Source organism: Ammospiza caudacuta, chromosome 2, assembly GCF_027887145.1.
Source record: "Ammospiza caudacuta isolate bAmmCau1 chromosome 2, bAmmCau1.pri, whole genome shotgun sequence".
NCBI classification, from domain to species: Eukaryota; Metazoa; Chordata; class Aves; order Passeriformes; family Passerellidae; genus Ammospiza; species Ammospiza caudacuta.
In genome coordinates this window covers 35138849-35165631 of record NC_080594.1, presented here as the reverse complement: position 1 = coordinate 35165631, position 26783 = coordinate 35138849, and the positions used below count along the sequence as shown (strand labels likewise).

At 43.4% G+C, this 26783-nt stretch overlaps 2 protein-coding genes across 6 annotated transcripts in view; one reads left to right on the top strand and one right to left on the bottom strand.

Annotated features, from left to right (window-relative positions):
- Positions 1–3136: 3136 nt before the first annotated feature.
- On the bottom strand, positions 3137–14320 carry AAMDC (adipogenesis associated Mth938 domain containing). Of its 3 annotated transcripts, none has more exons than XM_058825217.1 (4): positions 12015–12239; positions 9115–9265; positions 4570–4665; positions 3137–3840 (listed from the first exon to the last, which is right to left on the bottom strand). In XM_058825217.1, exons 1-4 carry the CDS (start codon positions 12083–12085, stop codon positions 3820–3822), a joined length of 339 nt encoding a protein of 112 aa, XP_058681200.1. In that variant the 5' UTR covers positions 12086–12239; the 3' UTR covers positions 3137–3819. The 3 variants fall into 3 exon arrangements, with proteins under 3 accessions (XP_058681200.1, XP_058681199.1, XP_058681198.1); XM_058825216.1 differs by lacking the exon at positions 12015–12239 and adding an exon at positions 14149–14320 and having other exon boundaries at positions 3301–3847; XM_058825215.1 differs by having other exon boundaries at positions 3301–3847.
- The window catches only part of RSF1 (remodeling and spacing factor 1), a 61278-nt gene continuing 47491 nt past the window's right edge, over positions 12997–26783 (top strand). For 2 of the 3 annotated variants that reach the window (XM_058825213.1, XM_058825212.1), the window contains exon 1: positions 12997–13314. In XM_058825213.1, the coding sequence (XP_058681196.1) occupies positions 13113–13314 (202 nt within the window). In that variant the 5' untranslated portion in view covers positions 12997–13112. The remainder of the gene's footprint in view (positions 13315–26783) is intronic. The other variant, XM_058825211.1, reaches the window with a different exon arrangement.

The following is a 26783-nucleotide window of genomic DNA, read 5'->3' as shown; positions in this document are numbered from 1 at the left end:
TAATTTAAATAAGGCATCTGTGTATGTGGGAAACCCAGCTTTGAATGCTTTCAGTGGGAGATTCATATCCAGATTGCTGAAGTCCAGTGAAATTCATGACACAAATTTGGAAGTAAACAATTCAATTACTGAGTCAAGAGCTCAAAAAACAATGCATAAGTGTATTGGGAGCAAAGTTGAAGCTTATGAGACGTTAACTCAGACCTGGTGTGGCTTTCACCTATCTTATTTTAGAAAGGACCAAAAAAATGTAAATGGGCAGGGACACTCACTGCAAAAAGTACAAAGCAAGTTCTTGGGAAGATGAATGAACAGGGTATGCATCTAAATCACAACTGCATGACATCACTGAATCATTTAGATTGGAAAAAACCTCTAAGACCATGGAGTCCAACCATAAACCTAGCACTACCACACCCACACTAAGCCGTGGCCCCAGGTGCCACATCCACGCACCTTTTGAACACTGCCAGGGATGATGACTTCCACTTGCCTGGGTAGCCTGTTCCAAAGCCTGGCAACACTTTTGGGAAAGATATTTTTTCCTAATATCCAATTTAAATCTCCTCTGGTGCAACTTAAGACTGTTTCTTGTCCTGTCACTTCTTAGTGACACTCCACTGACAACACTCTCCTCTCAGGCAGTTGTAGAGAGCAATAAGGTCCCTCCTGAGCATCCTTTTCTTCAGGCTAAACATCCCCAGCTCCCTCAGGCTGCTCCTCATCAGACTTGCCCTCTCCACCATCCTGTACTGGTCATCATCTTGGGTTCAAGCTCATAGAGATGATTTCCTCTGAAATCCTGTCTTGTCTAAGTTAGAATCACTTTTTAAATCTTATTTCACTGGCATCTTCCATTTTATTCTTAGTAACAGGCAGTGGGAATGCAGAAAAGCTGTCTTTTTACTTTACAGTTGGCTAATGCAGCATCAGCGGGACCTCAAAATATAAAGTTTTAAGGCTTGCGGATGCCAGGCTTTGCACAAATGCTGCCCAATGTCCCTTAAAAATGCTGCTCGTGTTGCATTTGGTGTCTGTGAGCCTTTTATGGCCTGTTCCTGCGGGCTGCCAGCTCACACATGCTGCTTCACAAAGATAAAGGCTGGGGACTGACCCGCTCGGTGGCAGAGCAGCTGGGGTGGAATCTTCCTGGCTCCCAGCCCAGCCGCAGCTCGGCTTTCATTTCAGCGGCAGGGTGGGAGTTCACTGCCTACTGGGAGATCGTTTTCCTGGTGGGAGGCAGAGCAGTGGTGGATGTGAGAAATCCTGCCCTACAAAAGTGCATTCCCATGATTTGGGCTATGAGCCCGTAATTTTAACAAATTATTTATGGCTCTTGCTGAAAACAGCAATTTAACAAAGATACCAGTTTGAGCTCTGCTGGAATTTTTTGATGAATCAATCCCAGCTGCTTCCACCATCTAGCAAAGCAATTTCAGGCACCGAGAAGGAAATCGGGCTTTCAGTGACTGGAGCAGCCCAAGTGGAACAGATGCTATTGTGGGAACTGACAGTGCTGACTCAGGAAGCTGTGACGAGAGCAGCAAGAGAAGACATGGATGGAAAAACTTGCAGCAAATTATCTCCTTGTTGACACCAAAATTTTGTACTGGTGCTGGGGAAACTTAGCAGTTTACCTTTAAAAAAATAAATCCATTTCTTTGCACACTGCAGCTCCCTGTTTTGGAAGTGGAATCTTCTGCATCCTACCAGTTGCCAAATGAAGGGAAGAATTAAGAGGCTGCAGCACAAAGCTGGGTAGGGTACACCTCAGTCAGCTGGTAATGCAAAACAAGGTCTGCTCCCTGTGTGCCTTTTGGGAGGACAGATCATGTGGCGGCAGCAGGGTGAGGAGCCCACAGTATTTGTCTCAAATGCAGGACCTCAGCTAAGCAGTTTTGGTGAATGTGGCATCACCAATAATGTGCCACATTAACATGAAAATATGTTACAAAAAAAAAAGTAAAAAACAGACCTGGAAGAGAAAGATAAGGTGTTTGCTCGACTTCTCCTAACGGTGTAATGCGCATGGTTCCATTTTTTTAAGTACTGCAGTGTTTTCTCAGCCAAAGCATTACCAAGCCTCTTCCCATTTGAGGCTGCCTTAAGGCCCAGAAGCTCCTAAAATAAAACAAATATATGACCATGATCAAGAAAGTCAAACCGCCTTCACTATCAGATAACATTTAGTGCAAAAAGTCTCCACACTCTGTGGGCTGGTAGGAACTCATTCTGCTGGCATTCCCTCAGGGTGACCACAGTCCTCTGGGTCAGTAGTTCACCTCCTCCTTCACACCAGGCAAGTTGTGCAGAAAAATGTCACAGCAGCTACAATGAGCATTATACCAGCTGCTGTGTCAGACAACACAGATGCAGCTGGAAAGGCAGTTCCTGCTGGGTTATGTAAGATTTTGCCTCAAATGTAGCTACACTAACAGAAAACATTGCTGTCATTAGGAGACTGCAAGATAAAACTTTCACTTTCCCTTTGCTTTTACATCGCTCTGTATTTTATCAGATAAAAGGTTCTAAATGATTACTAGAGCAAATAGCAGAAAAAGAACATAGTATTCTGTGTGCCTTGGGAAAGTTATTGTGCTCTCCTATCAATCTAAGCCTCTCTACTACTGCTTAGGTAGCTCCAAGTGCCTCAGGGCTTTTACCATTTTGTCTTGGTACTTTCCTTAATACACACAGAATTAATATGCACAGAGCAATAAATGGTGAGCCTGGTGGGGAAAAAATCTACAATAGGTAGAACTTGTGACTGGCAATATTGATAGAAGCCCACCAGGAACAGCAACCAAGAGAACTGTTTGAATCTTCAGTGTAATAATGTTTGTTGGAACAACATTTAAATCATCAGATAATGATGACCAGTAACAAGTCTCACACGCATCCCCAGCTTGCCAGCAGTACCTTGCTAGCAGCAATTCAGACTGATTTTCTACATATCAATGTTTTACGCTGCAAACTCTAGCTTTGTAACTCATGTTTCTGATTATTTTAAGCGTGTAAGAACTTCTGAATAGATACTTATTAGACAGCTCAATCCTCAAAACTGGCAGTTAATAAGAAAATTTTTAAGGCCCAGGTTTTATGCTTATACCCTGCTGACATTTTTTCCCCTTTTTCAGGCTCAATGAAAAATTTAAAAGTGCTCTATTATGTGATGTTCATAAATTGGCAAATACCATGACTGAGGTCACCTGCAGGAGGTAAAGTTCTATGTTATGGGTTTGCTTTTTAATTTATTTTATTTTTAACTTATTTATCCAGTGGTGGTAAAGTGCTTCTTTACCACCACTTCATATCTACCATTTGATTGTGCTCATCGGCTATTTTATGGCTGCATTCCAGTAGCCAGTAATGTAATAAAAGTATTCAAAATATAATTTCCTGATTTAGTGAACAGGTGATATGTTAAGTAACAAGACTATGGATGGCCTTCAGAGGAAAATTAGGTCAATCTCAACAATACATAGAAATTATTCTGTCATTAAACGATTTAATTACATTAACAGCCCCGCCTTTTGTGAGCCCTCGATTTGTTTAAATCCTGAGCTAATAAACTGTCTTTGCATTTTCGATGGTCAGCGCACAAATGCCTTGGCACGCAAGTTCACACTCCACTGAGTGCAATTTGATCCAGCAGAGGTGTGTCGGTGATTTGGCCGCGGGCCGGGCAGGCGGAATGAGCGGTGCTTCAGCAGGTGGAATGGAAGACCCCGCCCACTCTGACACCCTGAGCAGCCAGGGCATTGTACTCCGCCACTGCCTTCTCCGTTTGCAGCACCAGCACCTCAATCCCGTTCTTCTTCAGATAGTCCACAGTGGATGCTGGAACCTCGGAAGAGAAAAGAAATCACAAAAGCAAGAATCAGATTATTTTCCCCTTAAACTGTAAAAAAACCAGACACATACCATTTGTTAAACATGACTTAAGTCATTGCCAGTAGCCAAAATGACAATGCTAAGATTGATTTAATTTTTTTTCTCTTCAATAAAGCTGCTTTTATACACATAGCTCCCCTACCTCCTTAGCACACTTTAAAATGTGGTCCTCTCTTACAAAAATAAATAGAATTGAAGCTAAAGGAATTTAATCTAAAGAAGGTGTTATTCATCCCACCAGAAAGCTAAAGACTTGCTTCTCACCGAGTAAAGCTCAGCACTTCTGATCTGAGCTATCTGTAGCTAGTTTATCTGCTGAAATGACACCCTGGCAACAATTGTGACAAGAATGCCTAATTACCAAAGTATTTACAGCAGGCTAGAGAGCCAGTTATAACCTATTGCAAGAGGAGGGGACTAATGACATTCTGAAAAATTCTTCTTGTTTCATTTGCTCCTGTAGCAGAACATAAACCTGTTTACTGCTTGGCATGGACACTAATACAGAGGAGCTCAAATGATGTTTCTTTCAGGACCTGAGGGACCCCTGACAGGAGCTGATCCTCAATCTTTTTCCCTCAGTGAAGCATCATCGATTTAATTTTTTTCCTCCTAATCAGAGGGAGAGGGAAAACAAACAGTTCTTTTTATGCTTGTCACAGCACAAAAACCTACCTGCAAAGCCTCACTCATGCCACGACCAATCACCACAGTTTTAACTCCCTTCTTGACGACTTCTTCAAGGTCAGCTGGCTGCACTCCTGGAGAATGCTAAGTGTCAGGGAAGGAAAATAATAGTCTGTGTACTGACAGCATCAGGCAGGAAAGCTGTGTCTGTGTGTCCTGAGCACAGAGCAGCAGGGTAAATTAGCAGAACCAGAATGTAACACAACTCTCTTCTGTACATACACACAGTAGATAACATTAGAAACTGAACAAGGTATTTAATATGCAGATGAAGGATGATAATTATTTGATTGATGGCAGGATTATAATTCCTTATTAAATAATCAAAACTAAAAAGATGCATTACAAATTTCTTAAACTTTTATGTCTTAACTTCTGGCATTTTATAAATATTAACAGTTAAGGTGAAATCAATAAATTGCAACAATACTGTTGTTTGATTTCAAAATAACAAAATCTGCTTGAAAGAAAGACGGTTCCACGCCAAAGTTTCCTCACTTTAAATACAAAGAACTCCTCAGATAATTGAAATTATTAATTAATTTTCTTGTTTACTTTGCAAATCTCACTAAAGAGGACTGAAATTTATTGAGTAACTTAATTTCAGTTAACAGCTTGGATTTCTGCAATATTCTTTATTTTGAGAAAAGAATATTTGAATCCAAACGCCTCAGAGAAAGAAGTAACTTACACAGCACATTAACAGATGTTTTAAAAACTACACCCACTTACTGCTATTATGCTTTAAACATATGAATGCATAAACACACCTATAATGTTAATATAAAACATTATTATGTTACCCTAATTCTCCTCCTGGATTCAGTTTCTATCTGTCTCCATGTGGTCAAGAGTAAGATACTGGACATCCTGTGGCTATAATTTGGCCCCTCTTTGGTGTGTATTTTTAAAACATAAATATTATTTATGTTTTAAAGACATATTTAAACATTATTATAAGAAATAATATTACTATTTATTATTTTATATAATAACATTATTTTATTAGATTTATGTATAATTATATAAAATATTATAATTAATATTTTATATGATAACAGACAATAATATTTATTAGTATAATATTATTATAAATATTTAAAATATTAATTATGTTTTAAATAATAATCCTCCTTTTTATTTTAAGTAGAATTCTGAAGTTCAGAAGTTTTTGAGAGGTCTGAGTTTCTCACTTGAAGCAGCTAATGCCACGGTGGACTCATGGAGAATGGGGCAAGTAAGACTTTCCCAGCTAAAACAAACACATGAGCTCCTAAAGCTGCAGGTGAAAAAAGCCTTGCACTGTAGAGTGCCACTTCCAATGCATAAAATAAACTTATTCCACAAGAAAGTCTTTAGCATGGCTGATGTCTGAAATTTCAGTAACAGAGATGATTCACCTTTATGGTTCTCCAAGTTCACAGAATCTTAGAACACCTCAAGTTGGAAGGGATCCATGAGAATCATTCACAGGACTATCTTAAGCTAAGCCACGACTTAAGAGCACCATCCAGACGCTTCTGGAACTCCGACAAGCTTGCTCTGTAACCACATCCCGTGGTAGAGCCCATTCCAGAGCCTGAGCATCCTCTGGGTGGAAAGCCTTCATCCTGACACCCTCTCAGCTTGACTCCATTGCCATGGGTCCTACTGCTGGTCACCAGAGAGATCAACACCTTGCCTGCGCTGCCCTGCCTCTGGAAAGTGTAGACTGTGATGAGGTCAGCCCTCAGCCTCCTCTTCTCCAAGATGAACAAGCCAAATGCCCTCAGCTGCTCCTCATAAGCTTTGCCCTCAAGGCCTTTCAGCACCTTCATCACCCTCCTTGGAACACAGTCTAACAGTCTGATGTCCTCCTTAGGCTGGGGTGCCCAAAACTGCACACAGAACTTGAGGTGGGGCTGCTGCAGTGCAGAGCAGAGTGGGACAAGCACGTCCTTCAGTGTGCTGTGCTTGACACACTCCAGGACACGTCTGGCCCTTTGGGCTGCCAGGACCATGGGCTGTGTTCCCCTTAGTCCATTTACATTCCATACCCACACCTGGAATTCAGAACTCACTTGCATAGGCAGAGCTTTCTCAGACCAAATCACTCTAAGTGCTTGTTTGTGACGGAATAGGCAATGCTTTTCCTTTGGGGTTTTTTAAGTAGACTCAAAACTTAGACAAGAAGAATTGGTGTGTTTTACTGCAATTACAATAATTAGATTCTGGAGAAGGTTTGCTGTCACGTGAGAAGCTCTCCTGAGACATTAAAGCCACGGAACAAAAGGATTTTCTTTGGTTACACAGGACACTTTGATGCTAGCAAGAAACTACTGTTGCTACAGGAAACATGTAACATGATGAAATAACTGTATCATTGTTGATTTGACAGCAGATTTTCTTGCCTGCTCTGTTCTCTGGCCTGCATTTCAGCAATACCTATGTCTTTTCTCCTGCCATTAGCAGATGGCACTGAAATGCAGCCAGCCAGGGAGAGAGGGTGCCATTCATCCCCAAGGGTTAAGGCCACAATAACTGTTAGTGCCCAGTTACAGAACCTTGCAGGGCCAGTCATACAATTTTCCTGATGAAAAAATGCTTCACTAGACAGCAGTGTGAAAGCAGAGGAGGAAAGGAAGCAATTTATTTCCAACTAGAGTGCAGGACATGACCAGCACTGCTTGTTTTCCACACTTCAGTTCCAGCTACCTCCAGGAAAAACATGCTTAAGGAAAGTAGGCAAACAACTCCATCTTTAAAAAACTGGGCAGAAAATGCAGCTGATGAATCTCACAGTTTCCAGTGCTGACAAAATTAAATTTTTGACAGTTCTTCCTCAACATTGGAGATGCAGTCTAGAAAAAGCTTAGTTCTATTCTTAATATTTGTTGTTTGCTATTTCTTTTCAAAGAAAATCACCTCACTCCTCAGCTGCAAGGATAGAACTGACCTAAAGCAGGAGCTTTACAAGTGATTTACATAAGATCTTACTTTAGATATGCACTTTTTACTTCCTGATTAAATAAAAAGGATGCCAGAAAACCTAGTTCTCCAGAGAACCCAACTATTCTTTTTCTCCTCCAATTTTAATTTAACATTGTTAAATTAACATTGTTTTTCAAGTCCTCTAAAAACTTACGGATTTAAATGTTTTACTTGTGACAAGAAGATATTCCTTGTTAGAAACTTTCAAAAGAAAGCACAGCCTCCTAAATGTTAGTAAGTGCCTATAATTTGAAACCAAAGTTTTCCAGTGGTTGGAATATAAAAATGTGGTTGAGATGGGAACTAGTTGGGAACTTTTTGGCTATTGTTACCTGTTCTGCTTCTCCAGCCATGTGCATATAAAGCACAAAAATTATATTGTCAAACAAGCAGACAGCAACTCTCCCACAAAACCCAGCCCTTTGAACAGCCAGTGAAAACTTATTTTTAAATAAGCAGGCCATAAATGAAATACATTTTAAAAGGTTACATACACAGCTACCTTTTTCTCTGCAAGGTGCAGATATCTGCATGACAACAACACCTTTCTCTTGGTGTTATATATTCTGCATAAACTGAACTCTGACAGATTAAAAAAATTCTATTCTCCCAAAGATTACAGATGAAGTTGCAAAGCCAAATGCTTTGTGTTTCAGTTGTGTCAAAATGAATCCAAGAGAGCTGCATCCTCTGCATTGATATGGCTGCAGGTGCTGGGCCTGGTCACTACACTGCTATTTTGTGCTTTAACTCTTGCTTCCAAAGTGTAGAACTTCTTTTTTCCTAGCCAATCATCTATCCCAGTGCAAGTCATAATATGGGGAGAATTATCAACATCAAGTTCCCATCATAGCAATATTTGCTATACTGCTTCTAAATCAGAAACACCAATACTGCTCCATGCACTTCCTTCCAATTCTGATTGCATTTAGAGATAAACTTTAAGGGCAAGCACTTAGCATATGGCTACCAAGAGAAGTCACTGTGTGATTAGCCTGACCATGAGCTTTTCACAGAGAAAATAGTGCATGAGACACTGTATCTGCATATATCTCCTCTGAAATATGTACAAGGGACCCCAAGGAAAAGGATAAAAACTAAACCACATGCAATGCTGTCTTCCAAACACGCAAGGTCAGTTACTGTCTATTTATTTTTTGACTTTTCATAATTTCTTTTCCTATCTCACTCAAGATAACTTCTGTTTAGATAGTCTGAAGAGAGGTTGTTACGGTTATCTTACGAAAACTGCACTCTTAGACAGATGAGGAATATTGTTTGAGAGCTCTAAGGTATGTGAGAGCTGTCTGGTGAGGGTGGCTGTCAGAGCTCAGGGCAACAATTGCTATATCCTGTTGCGTGTAGGACACAGTGGGGCTGCAGCCCTCTGACCCCTCCACAAAGTCACCTCCAAAACATACACTCAGTTCTTACCAGGAAAATCTAATGGCTAGATGAAAGAAAAAGGCAGCTCACTGAATTTCTGTCTGGAGCTTTAACACTGTTCTCTGGACCATTCTGAGAGTCCTGTTTTAAATGCAAGGTACTAACCAGCAAACTTACATTAGTCCCGGTTTCTCGCCAATCCCATGTCCGGCTTCCTCCCGGCCATACTTTGCAGTCCTTATACGTTGTAGAGCAGCCCTTCACCTTCATCTGACCCCAAGAAAGGGAAGCAATTTCAGGGGAAGACATCACAAAGCAGAACTGAAGTCTGGAAAAAGGATATTTAATACTTAACATCAGGCCAACATATGCAGCACGTTAATAAAAACGGAAAATTCTGTCCTCGCCCCAAGGAGCTAGGAAGGAGATGCTGTTACAGACTTTATCCACGTGGTTTTGTGACAACAGACTTGAACTGAGGATCAGCAGATCTGTTGAATTACCAGTCCTCTTGGGGATTTTGTGCAGGATTTTGGGCAAATCATTTTGTGTGCTAAATCTGTTCAAGTATTGGATGTTCAACTTTTAAAACTATCAACAGGGATCAGATCCCAGAATATCCTCTCACATCTGGGTTTTAATCTTCTCTCCAAAATGAACAATAAGGATGATAATAATTTCCTAAAATATCATAAATCTGCACTATTTCATTGGCCACTTTCTTCTTTTACCATTAAAGTGGTAAATGAGGTTAAAAGGAATTGCCAAACAAACCCAAACCCAACAGTAAAGCCATGAACCAGAGTGTCACTGTCACATTGCTACAGAAAACAAGACTTTCAGGGGTGTAAAGGGGTCGAGCCTTTCCCCAGACACTGCTGACAGAGAGCAAGTCTCCCAGGATTATATATCCAAATAAAAACTTGTCTAATTGTTTGACTTCCATCTTCATTGTTTCAACTTAAATCCATTGTTTCTAATCCTTTCTATTGGGGACAAGTAGAGCAGCTTAATCTTTGTCTTTTTCGCCTTTTTTTGTTTGTTTGTTTGTTTTCTTGATGATTTCACACAGTATTTTTCTTTTATTTCATTTAGATTAAATAAACATCCCCTCAGTCATGTTTTCTAAGTCTCTGCTTATTTTCTCCCTTTCTCCTTTAGCAGCCAACCACTGGTACACATCTTCCTTTGATGTCTGTTGCCTGGAACTTGCCAGAGCCTTATCAGTGCCCCTGTATCCCAAGTGTTTTGGTGAGCCCTGCAGCGATGTTGGGATCTGCTTCCACAACCACTGCTGGGCACCAGCAGGGCAGGGACCCTGCCTCACAAACTCCCTGTCAGCTCCCCACAGAAACCTTCCCCTCCTCAAAGTCCCCCAGGTACTGCAGGCTGATTGCTGTGGTGATTCTGGCACTGGATGCAAAGAGAGGAATCACAGCGTGATGATCCCCTGGAAATGCTTTGGACTAGCATGGCAGTCCACTGACACCTCTCCAGGGCAGAGTCACCTTTCTGCCCTTCCAATTCACATGGTCTGAAATCCCCATTTTGAAGAAAATTTTATGTTTCTCCAGTAAAAAAGGTCCACCTCTGCCTAATCCAGAACATCTCTGTGGCAGATCCTTCCAGATACACAGATTCTCTCCCTTTATTGTTTAATTGTTTACATTCACCAGGATTGAACAGTTTGAATTAATTACATGAACCCTGGCAGCACAGATTAAAGGCACTGCCCTTGCAAAAGATAAATCTTGGCATGACCACGCTTCCAGTCCTCCTGGAAGCCTCCCTTCCTGTCTTGCACGTGCTACAAAAGATGCAGCACTGCCAGACAGGACGTGCTCTCCTTGGATTGCCAGACGCAGATCTCAGTATCCCACGTGAAACACTGCATGAAGGAAAAAGTGCATTACTCTGGATTCAGCACAGGACTGGGTCTGCCAGAGGTCCAGGGCAATTCTTTTCCTTCTCACTCTTGTGTGGAGTTAGTGGCACATGTGTCCTGTCAAACAGGAAGCAAGGCAAGCACCTACAGGGGACTGAAACTTGCTTGGATTAATTCACTCTAGATTCTCTCATCGCACATCCACGATGCAATGGATTCAAGCAAGGATTTGTAAGACTATTTTTCCAAAGGTCTGCCTGAAGGGATATTCCAGCTGAAGAAACAACCAGCAGTAGTCCCAACAGAATGAAATGAAAGAGTAAAGGCTGAATAAAGCAGCCAGAACCTGGCTCTGAAGAATAAAAATAATTTTGCCTGTGCTACTTTTCAGATGAAATGGTAGAATTAGACCTGGAGGTTAGGCAGAGGTGGATGAACAATAAGATGATCAGGAATATCACCTTCCCCAGTCCAAACAGTATCATAAGGCTGGAACTGTGCAATCAAAGAGCCAAAAAACTGCAAATGAGAGAGCAAGGATTCCATGCTATCTTTTCCAAACAGCATTAAAACAAGTAAACAGCAGAAATGAAGTGACACAACTTACAAGGCACAAATAAAAAATTATCTTCTAAAACCATTTCCCATAATACTGCCAGAGATTATCAGTAAGGCCACTAGAATAAATAAGAATATCTTAGAGTGAGAATGAACTCATTGATAGAAACTTTGGGCATCCTTGGATGTAGAGCATGCTCCAATCACTGAGGAGCAGGAAAATAGCTCTCAAACAAATTATTTTTTTAATTATTCACTGTGAGAAATGTAAAGTATCAAAATATACATTAGCACTTAAGATCAAAAGAGACCTTGAGTTCACTGACTTGCAAGTACAACCTAAAATTGCAATTTCTGCAAACTGCAGTAGTCCAAACACAAAGAGATGAGGAGCAGAAATGGCTAAGGACTCCACAAGCAAAGTCATGAGAGTTTAAAAACATCAGAAATAAAGGAAGTAGAACTCAAAAGGAGGGAAAATGCACGTTTATGTCAGGAGGCTATACTGAAAGAGAGAAACGAAGCGCTGGATAAGGATGGCAGAAGACAAAAGCAGCTGAGAAGGAAGCGGAAGCAAGCTGAGCAATTGAATTGCAGCTGGGCAAGCTGGTGGACTTTAAGAGTGCCAGCGCACCTTTCTTCTGTGGAGGTAACCAGCAACAAATGGAACAAAGAGGTGGACGAGAGCAATGCACCCGATGACATTTTAAGATGCTGCAGAAAGAAAGGAAGTTTTGTAAAATCCAATGGGCAACCTGAGACTGAAGAGGATACAAGGGGAAGAGTAAATCGGTGTGCGTGAAGTTTTGGGCAGAACAAATTCCTGTAAGGTGTCAGAAGGCAATGTGGCTCTCCAGCGCTGCCTGGGAGCAGGGTCAGGAGGAGGGCGACTTCCCATTCCAGGGTATGCAGCAGCCAGAGGAAAGTCAGGATTAAAAACTGACAGGAGGGAGGCAAACAGAAAGGACGGGAGAACTTTAGATCAACTGTGTAGGGAGGGGGAAAGTGTCAAGTTCACGAAGGAGGAAGACACACTTTGGGAATTCGGCAATTCCTTTTCGTTGGGGAGCCTTGTAACGGCAGTTAACCGGGGAGGTCACGGGGAGCTGGTAGTAAGAGAAGAGGGGGAATAGCATTTGGTGAATACAGCGGAGAGAAGCAAGGAGATAAGGACAGAGACCGCTGAGAAGCACCGCGGGAGGGGTGGAGGGAGTGAGTTGGGAAGGAAGGCGCAGTTCAGGACCGCCCGAAGCACGGCCTGGCGTGAGGGGCACAGGGACCGGGACCGGGTCGGGACCGGGACAGCCCCGGCGCGGGCCGCGCGCTCCCGCCCGCTCCCCTCACGGAGGCTCCATCACGCGCCCGCACTCACCGCCCCGCGCGCGCGACCCCACGGCCCCGCCAGGCTCCGCCTCCGCCCGGCCCCGCGGGGAGGGGGCGGGGCCTCCAGGCTGCCAAGCTCTCATTGGACAGCGTTTCCTGCCGGCCCCGCCCTCTGCCAGTTCCGATTGGTCGGTCCGTGGATCTACCCCCGCCCCTGCCCCGCCTTGTTTTCATTCCCCCTCGCCGCGCGCGGCGGAGGGGAGCCGGCTCGCACCGCTCTGGCCGCCGCCCCCTGCCCTCCCCTGCCTTCATCGTCCCCCCGGTGCATTGTGGGATAGTGGCGGCCCGGCCCGGCAGCGCCCCCTCCTCCCTCCCCCTCCCCAGCTCCTTCTCCATCCCCAGGTCCAAGATGGCGGCGGCGGCGGCGGCTCCTCCGGCCCCATCCCCGCCGCCCCCCGCCCCGGCGGGCCCGCGCTGCCCGGGCTCCTGGCCCAACTTCGCCGTTGTCTGCTCCTTCCTTGAGCGCTACGGGGCCCTGCTGGACCTGCCCGAGCTGCCCTTCCCTGAGCTGGAGCGCGTCCTGCAACCGCCGCAGGAGCCAGGAGACCAGGGTAAGCGACTCCCATAGCTCTCCCGCCAGCCCGCTCCGGGGCGGCCGGCTGAGGGGGGCCCGGGGGGCGGAGGGGGGGCCGGGGCTGTCCCCCCCCCGCCTCCTCCCGGCCCCGGGGGTGGAGCGCGCCGAGGGAGAGGAGGGGCCTGGGATTCCCGGGGGGAGGGGAGCCCTCTCTCCCTGTTTTTTTTGGGGGGGGAGCAGCTATTTGTGTGTGTATATTGGGGAGAGAGCTGCCTGCCCCCGCGGCGGGCTCGGGAGAGAGGTGGGGGGACTTCCCCTTCCCCTCTCCTCCCTCTCAGTGCCGCCTGTGACCCCCCTCCGTCCCTCCCTCCCCCCCCGTTTCCCTGGGTTCGTTCCCGAGCTCTGTGCGGGTGGGACTCCTTGCAGAAAACAGGCATAAGACGAAATAACTATTTTCGTTCAGCTTGGCGCTGGTAGCCGGTCTCTCTTCCACCTCCTCCCTTCCCCACAGCTTGGGGGGCGCTTCACAGCCTCTTCCCCCCCTCCCCCCCAATATCTCTGCCCGTTTTTACCTCTCCCCCGAAACAAGAAGGGCACGCACGCACACACATGTGCAAACACATGGGAATGTCCCGATCCCCAGTGAACCCCCCCTCCTTCACCTCGGTGTATCTGGGATGAGGAATGGGGGTCACGGAGAAGCCCTGAGCCCCCCCATGGCTGCTGTTGTGGGCCGTCTCCTCCACACACACACAGCCAGCCATTGTGTGCCACCTCCATCCCTCTCTTCTCTCCCCTCCTCCTCCCCCATCCCCTCTTCCAGTTGCGGGGGGGACAAGCTGTGTGCTCGCTGCCGCTCCCCCGCCGCCACCTGAGACGTGCGAGCTGAAGGCACAGGTTATGCACTCCGCTGTTTGCTTCCGAGCTGCTCTCGCTCTCCTCTCCTCCCTCTCCAGGAGCAGCTTTGGCTGCCAGACTCTCTAATCCCGGCTGCCCGCGGTGGATGCGGAGGGCCCGGGCCGAGAGAGCAGCCTGGGCAAGGAGGGCTGTGTGGGGGCGGCCGCAGGAATACAGAGGGGAGGGAGCTTGTTGCTCTTGATCTCTTGTCTCTGTTATTCGTTCGGTTGTTGCCTCTGCACTCTTGCCACATAGGGAGCCCGTGCTGCGCACGGCGCATGCTCGGCGCGGCCCCTTGGAAACTTCCTGCTGCTGGAGGAGCCCGGCTCGGGGCTGCTCCTGCTCCGGCAGCCGCTGCTCCCCCCAAAACGCGCTCGCCCTCGCCTCCTTCCCGCCGAGCCCACCCTGCCTGCGGCGGGGAAGGGGGCTTATGTGATTAAATCGGCGTGTAGGCCTTTCCTCATAGAAAGGAAGTTGTATTTTGCTAAGTGCAGGTGTCCTTTGAATTCACAGCAGCCACGGTTGAAACAGAGTGAAATATAATTAATATGTTTCCTCCTCGTGTTGTCTGTCAATATGAAAGAGACAGCTGAAATCTACAAAATTCTTAAAACAGGGTTAGCTTTGTGGAAAAACTTATGTTTTGATTCAATTCCCCACCACTCCTGTACCTCTTACCTTATATAAAGGATTGTATCGTTTTTGAGAAACCACTTAGAAAAAATGTTGTTTTCTTAAACTGTTGCAAAACTTATTAATAAAAACCACCAACACATTTAAAAGTTTGAATTTTTAGTGAAAACAGTAATTTTAAAGTGGTGTTTGCAAAGAAAACTTAATGTTCTTACTGTGTTGCATGGAGTGGATATATAAAAGTAATTTAGTTGTGTGAGCTGCAAAATAAATTAAACTGAAAGGGTGAGATAGTGGCCTGTGTTTTAAAAATATGCATATTATTAAAAATATGCTTATTATTATGCATATATAATATGCATTAAAAAACCCTCAAACATCATAATTTCTGATGACTTTTAGTTGCATGATGGGGGTTGTCAACAGGGTGGTGTTTACTGCATGACTCTTTTCTAAAAAGATTTCAAATTACTTCTCTTATGGAGTTTGCTTTATGGGTTGATTTGATACTTGTCAAATGTTTAAACTTTTCTTTGTATCGCCCTTCCTGTTTGGCAAGGGACAGGTTATTTTCCCTGCTTTAGAACAGTCCCCCCAAATGGGAGCAGATGCAGCTTCTGAAAATGTAATGTCTGAAGTTGTGGGGTTCTTTGCTTGTGCCTGGTGTAGCTGATGTAACTGTAGAGATAATTCTCATCTCTATAAAAGAAAGAGTGGAGGTGTGAAAAACAAACTTGGATAATTCTTGATGTTTTGTCTGATAGTTGGTGGGTGTCTTGGATATCTTTTCCTTTGATAAAACCAACTTGTTGGGCTTGGTCTGTGGTCCTGGGCTATGGTACACATTATTGCTGGTGGGTTTTACATTTTTGGGAAAATAGCTGCAGTGACTAGGTTTCTCTACTGATTTTTGCTTCAGGTAGCCCTCAAGGTGGTGTTTTTAAGGGTACAAGTCATAAAGTTGCTAAACACTGATGGAAAACTGAAGGGGTTCTTTTATTGCTGAATATCTGTAATTTACAACTGTATGTAGTTTTCCTTGGAATGCAAAAGGATTTTGATTTCAGTTTGCAATGTACAGTTAGTTTCACTTTTGATACCAGCTTTGCTTGACAGTGGATTTGCAGTGGCATAGTAAAATTGAAAGAAATGTCTATGGAACCTCAAAGTGTTGGGTTCTTTCTCCTGAATTTTTTTAGAAACTGGAGCAAGTTTTAAATCTGAACTGTGACATAAGACCTATTTGTAACTCCTCTTCATATTACTTTTGCAATCAAGTAAGGGAATCAGTAGTTTGAGGGTTTCCTTAATTATCTTTGGAAATGTTTTGATGCTCAGCAGTTTAAAAATGTGGGGGGGGGGTTGTGGGTTTTTTGTTTGTTTTTTTTGGTTTTGGTTTTTTGTTTTTTTTTTTTTTAAGCATGGCCTATATTGTCTGTAGAGTTACTCTTGGGAGATGCCAGCAGAAGTTACTTCCTTTATATTAGGATCCCTAAGGAGAACAAGGAGCTTAAGTTTGGATGTTGTTCAGCAGTTGTATAACAGTGATATTTTCTTTCCTGTTAACAATTAGAACAAAGTACTTGCTCATTATTAAGGCAGCAAGGTATAACCTTTCCCTACAAGAAGGGATGCTGAGCAGATGCTGACAGCTAGGAAGCTATCAGTTATTTCTTAGAGGCTTTTTAGATTTTTGTTATCACATAGACAGTGCTTGAACTTTGCTGTATTACTTCTACTTAACTGAGAATTTCAAGGCAAATAGTAAGGACAGCAATGCTCAGGTATGAATAGTTTTCAATAATAGTCTGACTGATTGAGATATCAAATTAACCTGTATTAGTTGCACATTAGATACTTTAACCAACTGTACACAGATGGGATTTAGTGGGTAATGTAAAACATACTTGATTGGGAAAGTAAGAATGTATAGTGTTGATTTCACCCCTCAGTATTGAATAGTGGGATAAACTGATAGATTTGGAAGCAGTCTGCTACTTATAAAAGCTCTGTGATAAAATAGCTTGATTTTTCTGGCTGGTGGCTCATTTAAAAGTTGCAACCATTCAAAAAAAGTCATATGAACTATAGTTATCTGGTGAAGATTTTATTTTATGAAGAATAATTACCTTGCATTTATGAGTGCTCATTCTTGCTTTAAGTACAATGTTGTGACTAGGGTTGCAGTTTTGACACTCTTGAATGTCTTAGGAAGAAGTTGAGTGTCTGTCAAGATGGTGACAGTGTTAACTCACAGAATTTGCTAGTTGCTATGCCTGCAGAAGTAAGTTGTTTTTTGTAGGGTTTATTAAAAAGCAACTGCTGTGATTTAACCCCAGTTGTAAGTTCAGCCCCATGCAGCCACTCACTCACTGTCCCCTGGTGGGATGAGGGAGAGAATTGGAAGGATAAAAGTGACTCAACCAGTGGGCTGAGAGAGGCAGTTTATTAAGGAAAGCAAAATGGGGAATTTGTTCACCACTTGCCATGGGCAGGCAGGTGCTCAGCTCCAGGACAGCAGGGCTCCATCACGTGTAAGGGTGGCTTTGGGGGGACAAATGCAGTGGTTACCAACGTTCTAGTCTTTCTTCTAGCCCCAACTTTACATGCTGATCATGGCACCCTATGGCCTGGACATCCCTTGGGTCATTTGGGGTCAGCTGTCCTGCCTGTGTCCCTTCCCATCTCCTTGTGCACCTCCAGCCCCCTCGCTGCTGGGGTCTGTGGGGAGCAGCAAAAGCTTTGGCTCCATGTGAGCACTGCTCAGTAATAACAAAAGCAACTTGGTGTTCACAGGCACAGGTTGCCCAGAGAAGCTGTGGCTGCTCCATTCCCTGGAAGTGTTTGAGGCCAGGTTGGATGGGGCTCTGAGCAAGCTGGTCTTGTGGGAGGTGTCCCTGCCCATGGCAGGGGGTTGGAACCAGATGATCCTTAAGGTCCCTTGCAATCCAAACCATTCTAGGATGATCAACACTATTTTGAGGTACAAATCCAAAACAAAGCCCCATACCAGCTACTATGAAGAATATTAACTCCAAGTCCACCACAGGAACCCAGTATATGATTTTAGGTGGAACTTCTGGTGGCTGAGAGCTGTCATTACAACCGCATTGCTCTGCTTATAGATGCAAAACTAAGGTAATGCTACAGATCATTCTGCATTATGCTGTGGTACTGCATCTCCTTTGCCTCTGCTTGCTTCCAAAGGCAGAACTGCAAACTGGAACAAATTATCACAGGAAAGCAATACTTGTTCTCCTTGTTCTTACAAACATGCGCTGTAGTGGCTTTCTTGTTTCCTCGGGATTTTTTTGTTTAGTTGTTTTTTTTCCTTGGCTTGTTTTTTGTTATTGTTGGGGGTTTTTTGAGATAGTTATTACTTGCAGTAGAAGAAAAATTGCAAATTTAAATAGTAAAAAATGTGGTAGAGGGGAGCAAAACCTATATTTGTATTTAGGGCTGTGTCTAAGGAACCATGCTATCAAGTCACCACATCCTTTGTGTCAGTAAATAGCTCGAGAATTGGTATAAATGTTAATTAAGCACTTGGTCTCTTGTGAATGAAAATATTAGTAGAATGTTAGCTTGCACAACAGAAATCTAATTTTACACATGACTACGCAAAACACTTGCTGGTTTGCCAGGTTCCCTAGTGAGTGAATGGGAGAGCCTCTCCCGGAGGTGAATGGCATCTTCCAAAGTGTGCTAGGCTGCATTAGCTCATCGATTTTTGCAGGCTTTTCTTAGCAGTGTGGTGTTTGATTTGTTCTTCATTGAAATGGTCATAAGTACACATGCTTTGTGTGTGCTTTCCAGTGAAATTGCATCACAGTCTTGTTGCTGAAGACCATACTAAAGGTGGTCTTGAAAATAGCAAGTGAGTTTTATGTGGATTTCCAGTCTGAAGCGCTCTTCCATACTCTCACTGCAGCTCAGACTTCTTTATCACCTTTGACTCTTGGCAGTCACCCTGACAGACTGACCTAGCCTCGAAGATTGTTGCTTAATTACAGCATGAATGTGTTATGTTTGTTTGGAGTGTTGTAATAAAACCACTCTGCACATGTTGACAGGGGTGTAAATGATTTAAAGAAAGACGTGGTGAGGTGCAAATGCCTGGTGGGAGGTTCATTTTCCTGATTATTTTCTCCCCTTTTCTGTCTTTATGATGACTGCTTAGGTTAAGGGCAGGCAGCTATGGAAAATCTGTGCAAACCATTTATAAGCAGTACCTGTTACTACATCATAGACCTGAAAAAAAACTCTTTGGGTATATCAGAACTTACTACTAAAGCAGCAAGTTCTCTTTTATAAGGTGCTGTGTTTTTCTTGATTCTTCTGTAGATCTAAAACATTTTTTCAAATTAATTTGGATACTGAAATAATTTGTTTTCAGTAGGTTATGTCTGTGGTTTTTTATTGTCATTGCAATACTTCTGGAAAGCAATACAATGTTAAGCTTAAGGGTTCTTAACCATTCTCTGAAGAAGTTAACTATTAACATTGCCTTAAACTGCTGCTGAATATTTATATATCTAGGAGAAAGATACCTGAAACTTTGTAGCTGTTTAATATAACTAGCAAAGGCAGCTCTATCTAACGACTAGGAGCTTGACAGACTCTCAAGCTCAAGATGAGCTGTGTTCCCAGTCATAAAGGTAGTGAAATGGTGTTCTGTTAATGTGATTGATTTTTTTCTTGTATTTAATGTTTGATAATCAAGTGTGTTTGTGTACTATTGATCAGAAGTTACAGGGTTGATGTGACTCTTAGATAAAGTTGTGATACGTTGCAGTAACCCGTAATATCCACAGAAGATTGATTAGTATTAAAAGTAGGTGATAAATGTGATATGGAAGTACTGTCAGACATTGCTTCCCTTTAAATTTAATAATTGATATTGTACATAAGATTTATTACCTGGTTTCAGTGAAGGATTAATTCATTTGATGTCCTCTTATGTAAATGGCCAAGTTTTGACATAAAATGTTGGTAGTGTCTGTAGTGCTGGGTGGGTGGAGTTTATTCTCACTTTATATATTGCTGCATCTTCCTCATTAACATATTAGGTGTGTGGCTATATTGATATTAGAAGCTTTCTGCCCTGAAACTGTATCAGGAGGTAATGCTTTTCATCTGCTCTCCAGGCCTGAGTGGTCATGTCTTTTCACACCCAGTGAATAAGAAATTTTAACTGCTGTTCTGAATCAGTCAAGTAGTTATCACCTTTATGCAGGCTGACCTGACTGTGTTTGTGGAATGTAAGTATATAATAGTGCCTTCCTGCTGAATCTAGGGACTCAACCAAAACATTTATGTCAAAGCCATTAATCCACCACCTGTTAGTAAAATGCTGCATTTTTAAGTTAGCAGCGAACTACTGGAGAATAAAAACATAACCAGTGAACTTCAGAACTTGGTATATTTCTTCTGTGCTTGTTTCATTTTTTACTGTGATGGAGGCTCTACACTCCTGTTTCTAGACACCAAATTAAATAATTTGTTGAAGATAGACTCCAGTGGCTTGGAGATGATATCCTCAAACAGCATAAAAGGGTTAAATCTGGAGAAAGTAAGTAGCACATCATTCTTGCACCAACTTCATGGCAAATAAGTCTCTAATGCAGAATAAACTCATCTGGGCTACGCTTCAGTCAGTGTAGATTAATCTGATGTTAAGGTCAATGTGCCACATCTACACATGCTTTTTGATCATTCATTTAAGGAGTGAAGTTTATCTTGGAAATAATTATCTCATAACTATTCCTATTTTGCTAGTTTTTCCATGGGGAGATTTCACACCTTTATGTGTGTTGAGCTGGCATGTCAGCTCATCCCAGTGTGCTTTCATATTTATGCTCTTAATGCAGTTTTTGGTAGATTCCACATCTCATGATCCAGCATAGAAGCCAGGTGAGCACTGTACTTCTGGTGAGAGAAGCAGTTCAGTCCTTGCCAGTAGCACTGCCCATCTGAAAGAGATGGCAGAATGCCATATGGAATGGAAAAAAGGAACTTGGGACACTGCTCTTCAGGCATAGATGAGCTACAGAGCATCTGAGGCCCCCTCAAAGTTCAGCCTTCCTAGGGATTATGCAGATTCTGTTGGAGCACGTGTCTTCATCAAGGAAGAGTGATATGCTTTCAGTAGGTGGCTTTATTGAATTCCAACACAGCTTGCATGGTATAGAACTAGAGGAAAAGCTTCTGATATTACTTCCAAGTCAGAGTCTTATTCAGGACAAGTGTATAAGACCCTGGTGGAAATTCTTGTGTCCGGGGTGAGATGGTGTTTAGTGAAGGAAGCTCCATGGCAGTGCTGTACTGTAGTACATTTGTATTGGAGAACTTCATAAACATCAAGGTGAGTTGTGTGTGATTCCATTATCACATGTAAGGTGGAAGTTATGTTTTAGCCAGCATTCCATCAGTACTTTGCCTTGGCCAACTTCAGAGGTTTGCAGAAGCTCTAAGAGTTTCTCAGAATATTCTCCCTCTACCCATCTTTGTCGCTCAGGGTCTTCCTGAGTTTTCAGCACTTACCGTGAACTTATTTTCTCTTGTTTGGGATTATTTTAAGCTGTATTGTGTAGTGTAAGAACAGTTAGCTGATAGACATGTACAATTATTAGTGCCCACTGCTTGGTACATACACTTCTGAGCTCATCCCAAAGCTGACATTTAGACAACAGAATCACAGAACAGCTCAGATTGGAAGGGAAAATGGTGGGTCATCTGGTGCAACTTCTGTGCTCAGTCAGGGCCATCCTAGAGCACAGTGCACAGGATTGCATCCAGACAGTTCTTGAATAACTCCAGCAGGGAAACTCTACAACCTGTCTGGGCAGCCTGTTCTAGTGCATGGTCATCCATACAGCAAAGAAGTTCTTTCTCATAATCAGGTGGAACTTCCTGTGCATCTGTTCCTGCCTATTGCCTTGTGTCCTAGTGCTTGGCGCCACTGAGGAAAACCTGGATCTGTCTTCTTGGCAGCCTCCCTTTGGATACTTACAAATATGGATGAGATCCCCTCTCAGCCCTCTCTTCTCAAGGCTGAACAGGCCTCAGCCTTTCCTCCTAAGAATGATGCTCCAGTCCCTTAATAATTTTCATAGCCCTCCACTGTACCTGCTCCAGGAGCTCCATATCTCTCTTGTGCTGAGGAGCCCAGAACTGGACACAGCACTCCAGGCGTGGCCTTACCGGGTCTGAGTGGAGGGGCAGGATCACCTCCCTCGCTCTGCTGGCCGTGCTTTCCCTAAGGCAGCCCAGGATACCATTGGCCTTTTTAGCAGCAGGGGCACTGCTGGCTCATGGACAGCTTGTTGTCCACCAGCACCCCTGGGTTCTTCTCTGGAAGGAGCAGAGCTGCTTTCCAGCAGGTCAGCCCCCAGCCTGGGCTGCTCTGTGAGTTTATTCTTTCCCATGTGCAGCACCCTGCATCTGCCCTTGTTGAATTTGAGAAGTTCCTCTCTGCCCATCTCTCAAGGCCCTTCTGAAGGGCTGCACAGCCCTCTATGGTCTTGGCCACTCTTCTCAGGTTGGTGTGAACTTGCTGCAGAGTAATCTGTCCCTTCATCCAAGTCATTGATGGATGAGTTAAACAATACTGGACTCAGTGTAGAACCTTGGGGGACACTGCTAGTGACAGGCTTCCAACTGGACCCTGTGTTTCTGATGATGACTCTTTGGGATCTGCTGTTCCACCCCGCTGTCTGGTCATCCAGTCCACACTTCCTGAATTTGTCTATGAGAATGTTGTGAGAGACAATGTCAAAATCCTTGCTAAAGTCATGGTTCACAATATCCACTCCTTTCCCCTTGTCCATCCACTTAGTTGTTTCATTGTAGAAGCCAATTGGGTTGGTCAAGCATGATTTAATGAGTCTATGCTGACAATTCCTGATCACAGTGACAGGAAGAATTCCTTTGTGTGGGGTGAAGGAGAGGACAGGAGCTACTGAACTGTCAAGAAAGGGCAGATGATGAATAGATAACTTAATGAAGAATGCTGTGGCTGTGTGCTCACTACTGCCTCAAAGCCAGTTCTTCTTTGGGAGAACCCATTTTAATACCTAATTCTCTCTCTGGGCCATACAATGCTTCTTTGTACAGCTGTGTTCCTCCCCGTTCATGACAACTGGGAGTTGAGGGAAGTATTCAGGACTTTGTGTTATCTGCCATTGTTGGAACAAGTGTCCTCTGGTATCCTCCCAGGACAATCTCTGTTGTGCTCCTCTGGGAGGAAAATCAGGAGCATGGCTGGTGAGAGAGCTGACTTGCATTCCAGGAGCATGTCCCGATGCAGGCAGTGTGCACTGGGAATGCCGTGTGCACTGCAGGGCCCATCCCACGGTGAGGGAGGCTGCCTGCAGGGCTGTGGAGCACCCTCCCAGTGTGCTGCAGGTTCTTCATTACTCCCTACTTGAGCACTGATGATGGGGCAGAGCAGTGCAGCAGTGTTTGATGTTTCTTGAGTTCAGTAAAATGTTTAAGCCATTGAGAAATAATAAAACTTGTAAAATGTGTGTATATTTTTTTACATCCTCCAGCCTTGCAGTAAGAGCATAGTGTTCCAGTTGTGGAATAGCAAGGTCTGTGGCAGTTCATTACACTGAGCTGATCTTTCTACACTATTTCATTACCCTTTCTCCTCTTCCATTTTTTCTCCAAATCAATGAACTTTCCTTTGCTTCAACTCATCTATAAAAACTCGACTAACATTTTAGCGTTTTAGCATTAGGTATTTCTTAGCAGCCTCTAGCTTTTGTCAGTCTCTCATCTCTTCCCCAAGAGCTAAACAAAGCTCTTAAAGCTCAAGCACCTGAGAATTTCTCAGAACTACTGTAGCAATTCTGACCATATTGATGTCTAGTGGTCTGGGGAAAACAATTTTCCTAAGTGAGAGAAGGCCTATTTTTCAAGATTCCCGTGCTTCAGCAGCTCTGTTTTAGTATTCAGTTTCTTTCCATTATGATCATTTAGGTCTTTTAGTACTTTGGAGAAAAATGCTGCTTATACCCTTGAACTCACAAGCTTGGTTGATCTTTGAAGAATGGAGATATTTGTGAAATAAACAGGGCAGGAGACTTTTTCTTCTTTAAATGCCTTTATTAAAAGTGATCAGCTCAGAATTGGGCAGTTCAACGGAGCTGCAGCTTCCCGTCGTCTCTCCCAGGGCGACTCAGGAGGAGGAGGAGGATATGCGCAGCTTTGTCCACTAGGGGCAGAGCTGGGGGTCCGGTCCTCGTGGGAGCCTTTAGGGCGTCGTGACCCCTTCGGATGTTGGTTTTCGCCGCTTCGCCCCGTCCGCTCCCGGTTTCAGGACGACTCCTGTGCTCAGGGTGAGAGGGACTATGAAGGTTTTCCGCATCTCTGCAGGCTCAGCACTCCGTTCCTGACGTCCAGACATCACTCCAATCTCTCAACTCATAGTTGGCTCGTTGTTTGGGGCTCTTTTTTAACAAGCTAGAAGCAGTAGCTTCTCATGGCATGCTGGTCCTGGAGTTATCTTGTATATCTACCCCCCCCTAAGTCTCTTCTCCTCACTGTTCGGGAGGTACCCCACCCTTCACTGTCCCAGAGAAAAGCCATTAACTCGCCCCAGCCAGGGCTTTTACTGATACAAAAACAACTATTAACGACAACGACCCGTAATTGTCATAACACACAAGCAGCACCCGAGCAGCAACAGTGGTAACCTTTTCCTCACAAAAAAAATTAGAAGAATTTTGTTCATAACATTTGATATCAAGATATTTGAAGCAAATAGTACCTTACCTACCCTGATCTCTAAAATCCTCTTTTCCAGGAAAATGGGGCTTATCAGCATGAAGTTCTGCCTGGTTTTTTGGTTGTCTATGGCTATACCATTTTTCTATCCTAACAGTGGTCTTGAACCAGTAGTATGCTGAATAAAACTCCTTGTTTAGGTTTGTGTGTAAGTAAACCCTTAATTCCTAGTCTACTCAGTGTCCCTCTGGTACTGCCCTGGCTATTTTCCAGCTCATCTACAGCTATCTAGGAGCACCAGTGCCAGGGCACGTTTATTGCCTTTTAGTATTAATGGCTACCAGGATATAAAGGTTTCCTCCTGAGAACAAACTGCAATGTTTCACAAAAGCTGTATTAATTAGTAAATGATAAAGTGTGGAAATTTTAGTTTGATCCCAGAGCCTTCAGTGTGGCGTTCTTGTAATTATCAACAATATATTGCCCTCAAGCATCCAAGGTGGAGAGGTGTGTGATGGGTGCAACAACAGCAAAAAGGAACACTTAACCCCCCCCTCCCAGTATTGCCTGGAGGTGATAGTTAAGAGGGAACCAGTTTAAGCTGCCATAAAGTGGCCATGTGAATGCCCTGCTTTACAAAAGACACTTCCATTAAGTGGCAAAATCATCCCTTAAACTGTATGTTTAAGCTTATACAAAATCTGTAGCAGACAGCGTTAGCTGACCTCCTAATAACTGTGTATAAAGGTTAAGAAAGTTTAGCAGCAGGTAAGAAAAATTGATATGGCAACAAGGGAGCTTTTGGAAGACCTGACCTTAATAAAGGGAGACCAGAAGGAGTAGTCATAAGTCAAGGAATAAAAGCACTATGTCCTAGATGATGAAGCATGTTCACAAAGCTAGTAGATGTCTCTGAATGCAGGTTGGACAAATGGGAGCAGGATGGTGAGGATAAGCCTGAGGGCTAAGGGTTGGTTTGTCGGCTGAGTAGAAATTGTTTGAAAGGTGGAAATCTAACCCTGCTGAAGTCCAGGAGAACGTATTCATAGCTAGCAGTAGATAGAAGGAAGTTAAAAAGTCCAAGTGGAGTTTGCAGAACATGTAGACAGAAAAATGTCTTATGTGACAAGAAGAAAAATCTAGGAGACATGGATGGCTAACATCATCAGCCACATTGCAGTGATTAAAATCAGTGTGTTACTGAGAACTTAAATAACCTCTTTGCATAAGGTGTCATTATTAGACTAATTTGTGATATCTTGATTCTATTGCCTTTCTTGCAATAATGATGAAATATGGTAAAACTGACATATTAGGAAATTATATAGAACACGGTTCATAATGTGGAAGCATGCTGAATTGCCTGGATTAGGTATTAGCTTGGCTTTCTGAAAAGGTACAGCTGGTAAAAAAGATACAGGTGTGTATTTGAGTAAAGAAATGGAAACCAGAGTGGCTAGCATGTTTAAACGCTTCAGCAAAGAGGAAATCAAAAGCAAAGAGCTTTTACATCTAGTTTTCATAAACTTCATGAAATTGTAATTTTATAGTTTTAATAGTTGTAGTAGTTATTCTCCAGAGAGAAATATTCTGCTGTTTTCTTTTGAAAGCATGGGTGATTTCTCTGAAGCAAAGATAGGTGGCTCCTGTTTGACATATGGGTACATATGGATGCAGTCTTTTTAAAGAGGTCACTGATTAAGGTGGTTGACTTGGCGTTCCAGAGCAACCTTATGTGGCATGACCCACATAGTAACTCTCTTGCCCAGCCCTTTCTTTGACGTTATTCTTTGTGGCAGGAGGAATCAGGTGAGGCATGGAGAATGTTTTTAGCCTTTGGAGTCTACAGCCCAGCATGTTAATGCAAACTGATGTTACCACTGGTCTGTGTTCTTGCTGTGGAGGGGCTTTGCTTTCTGTCCAGCCCTGACAACCCTACCTGGCAGAAGGCTGGCAGAACACGTGGGGGTGCATCACTCCAGCTGAGGCAACCACTGAATGTGAGTCAGTGTCCAGAGGGAAAGCACCATCAGAAACCCTAAACTGATTAAATAACAGGAAGTTGGTGAGAAAAATAGATTATTTTTTATTGCTCTCTATATATACTACTATATACTGTAGTATAAATAAAGTAGAATTCCTAATTTATTTTATTTTTTTTTAATATTGTGGGCAATAATCTCATTTGCCAAGAAACCAGAAGGATGTTTTTAAAAAGATCAAGGTGTAAGATGGCTAATTCAG

Coding starts and splice junctions, on each gene's coding strand:
- AAMDC (XM_058825215.1), bottom strand. CDS start 12,085: ATGTCATCGGGTGCATTGCTCTCGTCCACCTCTTTGTTCCATTTGTTG. Junction 9,266..12,014: donor GTTACCTCCACAGAAGAAAG/GTGCGCTGGCAC, acceptor TCCTTTTTCCAG/ACTTCAGTTCTGCTTTGTGA. Junction 3,848..4,569: donor GCATGAGTGAGGCTTTGCAG/GTAGGTTTTTGT, acceptor TTCTCTTCCGAG/GTTCCAGCATCCACTGTGGA.